The sequence below is a fragment of the Loxodonta africana genome, chromosome 18 (genome assembly GCF_030014295.1).
Source record: "Loxodonta africana isolate mLoxAfr1 chromosome 18, mLoxAfr1.hap2, whole genome shotgun sequence".
Classification (NCBI taxonomy): Eukaryota; Metazoa; Chordata; class Mammalia; order Proboscidea; family Elephantidae; genus Loxodonta; species Loxodonta africana.
In genome coordinates this window covers 27,560,144-27,567,150 of record NC_087359.1, presented here as the reverse complement: position 1 = coordinate 27,567,150, position 7,007 = coordinate 27,560,144, and the positions used below count along the sequence as shown (strand labels likewise).

Genomic DNA, 7,007 nt, shown 5'->3' with positions numbered 1-7,007 from the left:
CCCTCTCTCTCCCGCCTCCCAAAATTAAATGGAAACAGTCGATTTTAGCTTGTACGATTAAATAAAAAAAAAACCATTAAGCCAAGTTTCACACATTACATATAAAATAAAGTACAATTTCCACTTAATTCAGTCTTCAAATATTTTTTATTGGAAGGCCATGCATTGCCTTCATTTATTGTATTTCAAATCACTGTACATTTACTTTTGTGAAAACACTGCCTGCATTTTCTAGTACAAAAAAAACCTAAAAATTGTTTCAGGAATGTAGAGAAATATCCAACTTAAATAGCGAAAAAGTGCACCATAATTACTGCTGCACTGCAGTCATTTCTGCATTTCCCATGTTTCTTAAATAACTATCTCGTCTGATAACACACAATATAAAGAGCAATTATGAAAAACAGACATTTACATATACCTCTAAAGTCTTATTGAGAATATCCTGTTGGCATTGGATAACCAATCATAGGTGCAGCTGCAGTAGCAGGATAGGCATATGCCGCCTGTTGGTTCATACCATTGTGCATATTTGGAACACTAGTTCCATATTGCTGAGTGCTATCATAACCGTTCTGGTAAGTCCCTGTTGGATTACCAGTCCTAAAACTGGTCTGTATACCAGCAGACACAAAATTACTTCCAAAGCTCCCATTGGTGTAATTTGCAGCAGCACTGTAAACACCGTTCTCAGTTTTTGCCCCAAAATCTCTCTTAAGCAGACTAGAATAACCTCTGTCATAATTTTCCCTGTCTCTGAAAGTATTGAATCCACCCCTTTTGCCTGCAGAGTATCTGTCCCGGCGGTCATCCTTCATGCCTCCTCTACCCCTGGAACGACCTGTCAAAAATAATTACAAATTGGTTATTTTTATGACACAAATTAACATTATGACAGAGGAAATTAGGTAGCTCTATCCACTATAAGTATGAACCATTTACAATCTCTCCGTTTGATTGCTTGAAATTCACATTTAAGATTTTACTCACCCTCCGGTCTCATTTAAACTGTTTCAGACAACCATGTGACCCCAATTCATCATTTCTTATCAGAAATTAGTCTTACCTGACCCTCTGTCTTCGACCAACTGAAGCAACTTGGGATTAATTGCTTGATTAGCTTCTCGAAGCACAGAAATAAGATCGTTCACTTGCTTTATGTTATTAGGTGTAAAGAAAGTGTATGCTGTGCCTGTTTTGGTACTGCGAGCAGTTCTTCCAATTCGATGAATATAATCCTCTGAGGAGTTAGGGTAGTCATAATTGATGACAAATTTCACATCTTCCACATCTGTAAGGTGTTGCAGTGTGGCAAAATGGCAATGTACAGAGTTTTGCACACCACAACAGCCAGACCAAAAATAAAAAGTTAGACAATTGTATTCCCAAGAAGGTACGGGCTGCAAAAAATACAGTTAAAATGGTTATCCATTCTCTGTAGGAATACCATTGAGGTTGAGGAAAAAAAACAAAAAAAAAGAAAAGAAAGATTAAGAAAAGCACATAGCTTTTTACGTCTCATCACCCACCCAGTGATAAAGCCTACCAAAAGAATTGTGCATTCCCTAATACATTTCCAAATCGGGAAGTCCCCTTACAGATCATCAAGTGACATCTGATTGCTTCTGCGCAGTAGGGCCACTTAAAAGTTCACAGCAACCTCTTCATGTGCTCTTTTTGAGGACCTTTAAACAAAAATGTACGTGGTCCTTTGCGTTACACGCTCATCAGAAGTTCAAAATTCTGGCCACACTGCTCGTCTTGCCAAGACCTTACAACCGCAGCTGCAAGAAAAACATACCTGTCCCCCAAAAGTTGTTTTTATGCACTGTGTCTCGTCTAGGCAAGCGCTTCCAAGAAGCCAGGATTCACTTGAGAATGTGTCTCTCTCTGGCAGGTCTCGACATGACGACTACTGTGTAGGTGAGGGAGGAACTTTCAAAGCACTTCTTCCTTTTCCCACTGTCTAAAGTGTGAGAAGGTGCTCCTGCTCTAGAGCTTATGTGCCAGTACTCACCAATTTGTAAAAGGCTTAGTACCTTTTAAAGCTGCTCTCTCCATTTCAAACTTGAACAAAAATTTCATTGAACATTGAAGTTTGCAAATATTTCTTCGACATTTCAGCAAACTCACTGAAACTCAAAGACCCACAGATCACAGGAAACAGTTTGAAACAATGCTGTACCATGGCAGTCATGCAAAGCATGGGACAGAAGAAATACCACGGCAGTGAACTGTGAGGGTAACTTCCATTCCCTCCCCCCGGAGAGAACAGTTTACGGGGCAGAGGTGGTATGTTCTGCCTTTTGAAGATTACTGGCACACTTTCAGCTTTTCACCTCTCTAATCGACTGGAAGCAGCCAGCCGATCACTAGTCCTCCATCCCCCTCGAGTCCTCCGATTGTCATGCCTAGGCCTTGCCACAAAGACTGCACCTTTATGTGAAAAAAAAACTTAGAAAAAATGCAGAGGTTAAAGAAAGCAATAAACTTTCTTTAAAAAAATTGTATGGAGATCTTCTGGGAAACCAAGCCATGAATGCGAGTTTGTACTAACCTAGCCCTCTGGAGGCCACATCTGTAGCAATCAGAATAGGAGCTTTTCCATGTTTGAATTCTGCAAAAAAAGGCACATATATGAACATTAACCGCAACAGAATGCAACATCAAAGAAAGAAAAATCTTCATTTGAAATACTTACCATTTAGAACCCAGTCTCGCTCCTGCTGACTTTTATCACCATGGATACCCATGGCAGGCCACCTAAGTTAAAAATGAGCTGTATTAGTAAACTCACATCTGAAACCTAACAGAGCATTCCAGTGTTGTGTTTAACCGCTTCTGGTCACACACCCCTTTAACCTCATTTGAAATAATGAACACATAGTTTCCCCTATACTACTAGGGAATTTCCATCTATAAAATCCGAACTCACTACTACTGATGTAAGTTTATTCCTTCCCCAACTAAAAATAAACCTGCTTCGCTGGAGAAAGCCCACATACCCATCTCTCCTCATTTTTCTGGTAAGTTCATCACATCTTCTTTTGGTTTCAACAAAAACAATAGTTTTATTCTCCTTCTCACTCATGATCTCTTCCATTAGACGAATAAGTCTAGAAAAAAGAAAAAAACTGATTCAAAGACGTTCACGGTCCAAATTAAATTTGTGCTCAGTGAAATCATGAAGCTCAATTTTCACGCCTACAAGTCAAAGAGGGAACAGCTGCTGAACCACTTATGAAGCAGTTCTACCCTTGGTCCTTAAGTAAAACAGAACAGATACGTTCCCTTTCCTACAGGAGTAAGTCACGAACCAACTACCTGAAAGATTCAACAGATTTACAGAAAAAATGGCAGAGAAGCTTTAAATGAACATATTCAGATTCTATTCAACTAAATATCATTTTTAAGGAAATTGTTTGTGTGACAGTGACTTAATTTGCACAGTGAAGTTATTTTCAGAGTTAATAAAACTTATAAGAAACTTACTTTTCATCCTTTTCCACATCATGACACACATCCACGATCTGAAGGATGTTGTGGTTTGCGCTCAGTTCTAGTGCACCAATGTTTATATGAATGTAATCTTTCAGGAAGTCTTCAGCAAGCTGTCTTACTTCTTTTGGCCAAGTCGCACTCCACATTAGGGTTTGCCTATCAGGCTAAAAAAATTTTTTGGATGAAAAATTAGTATTGTGGTCTAACACACAATTCAAGAACTGAATTTGAAAAAACAATGTTTAAAGGCACTTACTCTTATCTGATCCACAATCTTCCTTATTTGGGGTTCAAAGCCCATATCGAGCATTCTATCTGCTTCATCAAGGACAAGGTAAGTTGTTCTTCTCAGATTGGTTTTCCCACACTCTAAGAAGTCAATTAGTCTTCCAGGTGTTGCGATACAGATTTCCACACCTTCGATTAAATACATAAATTTAACTACAGCACTTAGAATTTTTAGCTTCACGATGACAAACAGGAGCTCTCCTACTACATACCTCTCTCCAAATCACGTATCTGTGGTCCTTTGGGAGCTCCACCATAGATGCAAGTAGACTTCAAACGACATGCTCTACAGTATTCAGCAGCTACCTGCTGTACCTGTTGGGCCAGTTCCCGAGTTGGCGCCAGCACCAAGCACTAAGGAAAAACAAACAACTTTTAGCATAGACCTGGACTCTCATCTTCAATTGTGAATTTATTAGTGTTATGCTGGAAATCATTTCCTCAATAACCCACCCACTGCCGTCGATTCTGACTCATAGCGACACCATGGGACAGAGTAGGCTGCCCCGAAAGAGTTTCCAAGGAGCTCCTGGTGGATTTTAAATAATGACCTCTTGGTTAACAGCCGTAGCACTTAACCACTACACCACCAGGGTTTCCGTTTCCTCAACAGTGCTGTCCAAAAGCCAAAACAGCAGAGTTTCCAACTAATCTCTCTACGCGAAACCACCAATTATCTTGTTTTTCTCTATATTCTACAAATTTCTATATCCTCCTTACTATGAAACTTCATGAAGTATATACTTACAATAGGCCCATCACCTCTTTCTAGGAACGGCTGATGATTGATGTGGACGATGGCAGGCAGCAAGTACTGTTGTGGGTGGGGAAAAACAGGAAAAAACAGAAGTTTTGTTAAAATACTCCCAGGGTCTTTTAATTCCAAAGCCATTTTCTCTAGCACATACCACAGGGTATGCAAAAGTGCTCTCTCAAAACTTACAGACAACGTTTTCCCGGATCCAGTCTGTGCTACTCCAACCATATCCAATCCACTTAAAGCAACTGGCCATCCCTGAGCTTGAATAGCAGTAGGTTCAGTAAAGTTCTGTCTTGCAATCACATCCATAACATTTGCTGTAAATAGCGACAGCAATTTAACAAAACTCAGTAATGCCAAGACAAAGAAATAGTAAATGTGAAATTCAGAACAAACACTTACCAGGAAAGTTTGCCTCATAAAAATTCAAAACTGGCTTCGGGCAGTTGTGGCCTCTAACTGTAATTTCCTTACTTCTTCTGTATGTCTCCACATCTTGCTGCAAAACAACATTAATCTCGTAAGTCTCCTAACAACCCACCCTAACTAAATATGCAACTAGAAAGCCCCTAAACTTACGATTTGCTACTTTAAAGTGACTGATTTTAAAATGTAGATTCATGTACAAAAACCATATTTAAAACACGTAAGAACCACCTATTATCCTAAGATAACTGTTCCAAGGAAAATTCAAAGCCACCTGTTTCCAAAAGTGAATCACACAGCTTTCCCCTATTATCAACTTGGAAGGTATGAATCTCCCCAAGTCTAGTCATTTGCAAGACACTTGCACTCAGCTTCTTATTACCAGAAGCCGTTACTGGGTTCCATAGCCTGATGAAGCCATATGAAATTACTCACCGCTGTGCGCCTAGCCAAATCAGGGTGTTCTTGGTAAAAATTCTTCTCAAATTTGGGCAGTTCGTCAAGATTCCACTTCTTTTTAACTAGCTTCTCCCCAGGATTTCCAAACTTCTTTCCAGACAGGGGCCCTGCCCTGCTTCCTCCAAATCGAGGTGCCCCAAACCTGAAATTACAGAATAATTCAGACTTCCAATCTCTACCTATGGGCTGAAAGACTTATTTACCATCTCTTAGCACCTGCTAAAGCTCACTCAAATCAGACTTAAGGAACACAAAGCCTAAAACTACACTTAGCTGTCATTCAACAATCAGAGTTACCATTGTGTATCTCAGTTGCTATCATCTCAAATGCACATAATTAAGGATACTAAACAGCCCCCAACTTATTATGTCAGAAACTGGCTACCAAAATGCTGGAAGTTCCGATTAGATGGATAGACAATAGCTTGTAACTATGGTGGTTCCCACCAGTTTAGAAATTAAACATCCAGGAAACGAAATGATACAAAAAAGGACAAGCCCAAGACAGATGTTATTTATACCCCTATTTTTTAACTTTGGTTTTAACAACCGATAACACAAAGACATAGTAAAAAGAAAACAACGGGGACGGTGTCTCGGGGACCCTTATGCAAGGGAATCGAGTTGGGGGTTGGGGGTGTCCCTTGGGAAAGCTCCCCATCAAGGTAGGTAAATTATATAACACAAGGAAAAAAAGGAGGAGGAGCCGGCGACTACCGGGGGAGGAGTCCCGCCCGGGCGGAGTCGGTCGGGCGGCGTTCCCGCTGGGGCGGCGCTTTCCCCTTTGTCTCGCATTTCTCTCTGCGCCACATTTTCTCGACGCTGCCATTTTGAGCTCCTCCGCCGGGCGGGGTAACAAAGGCGCCGCCGCCATGTCGGAGGCCGGCATTTTGTACCCGCGGCGCAGCCACATGGGCGAATCCGGCGGCGCCAGGCACCCTCCTGCCTTCACCGCCTCAATGGCTGCGGAAGCGGGCCCCTCGCTTCCACAGAATTCCCTGAACCCCTAAAACACCCCCGGAAGGGTGCATCTAACCGAGGCTACTTGATCCACCCCGAGGCATCCCGTTTTCCTCCCCCTCGCGATACACGCCTCCGAATTCTCCCAACAACTGCAAAATCGCCGAGGGCGCGCCGCCCCCGCTCCAGGGGCGGGGGAGAAAAAAAACGCAGCTTGAAGGCCGTTAATAAGCAAGTCCTCCCTAACCGGTTTTAGAAAACTACCACAACGGCGCAATCCCTTAACTAAGAAGACCTCGGCGTAGGCCGAAAAAGCCGATGTGCCGATGGCGGCGCCCCCGCCACCCACTTCCCGCCCATCCCCCACTCGTCGGGCCTGACAGGTCGGTTCCCATACTCACCCTCGGTCCCGGCCGCGGTCTCGGTCACTCGAATAACCTGACATGGCGTCAATGGTTGCGGTTGGTGGGGAACGAAGCGAAAAAAGCCGGTGCGGAGAGTCTCTTAGGGGTGGCTTCGGCGACGGCGAACCCTTGCGTGGGCGTCAGCGGCGGAGAGACGGCGACAGCAAGACCTAGAGCTGAATAACGAAAGGCCGATGGAAATGAATGAG

General features: G+C 42.6%; 1 protein-coding gene across 1 annotated transcript; it reads right to left on the bottom strand.

Moving 5' to 3' along the window:
- Window positions 1-128: 128 nt before the first annotated feature.
- Window positions 129-6,998, bottom strand: DDX5 (DEAD-box helicase 5). Its single transcript, XM_003417304.4, has 13 exons — window positions 6,796-6,998; window positions 5,411-5,576; window positions 4,952-5,048; window positions 4,733-4,866; window positions 4,538-4,603; window positions 4,002-4,143; window positions 3,758-3,918; window positions 3,493-3,665; window positions 3,006-3,116; window positions 2,702-2,763; window positions 2,558-2,617; window positions 1,067-1,291; window positions 129-841 (listed from the first exon to the last, which is right to left on the bottom strand). Exons 1-13 carry the CDS (start codon window positions 6,837-6,839, stop codon window positions 432-434), a joined length of 1,851 nt encoding a protein of 616 aa, XP_003417352.1. The 5' UTR covers window positions 6,840-6,998; the 3' UTR covers window positions 129-431.
- Between the last annotated feature and the right edge of the window lie 9 nt (window positions 6,999-7,007).

Excerpts from the sequence above, each read along its gene's own strand:
- DDX5 (XM_003417304.4), bottom strand. The coding sequence starts at position 6,839 with ATGTCAGGTTATTCGAGTGACCGAGACCGCGGCCGGGACCGAGG. Across the intron at positions 4,144-4,537 it reads AAAGAGGTGATGGGCCTATT|TGCTTGGTGCTGGCGCCAAC; the intron begins GTAAGTATATAC and ends GTTTTTCCTTAG. Across the intron at positions 3,666-3,757 it reads AGATTGTGGATCAGATAAGA|CCTGATAGGCAAACCCTAAT; the intron begins GTAAGTGCCTTT and ends AAATTTTTTTAG.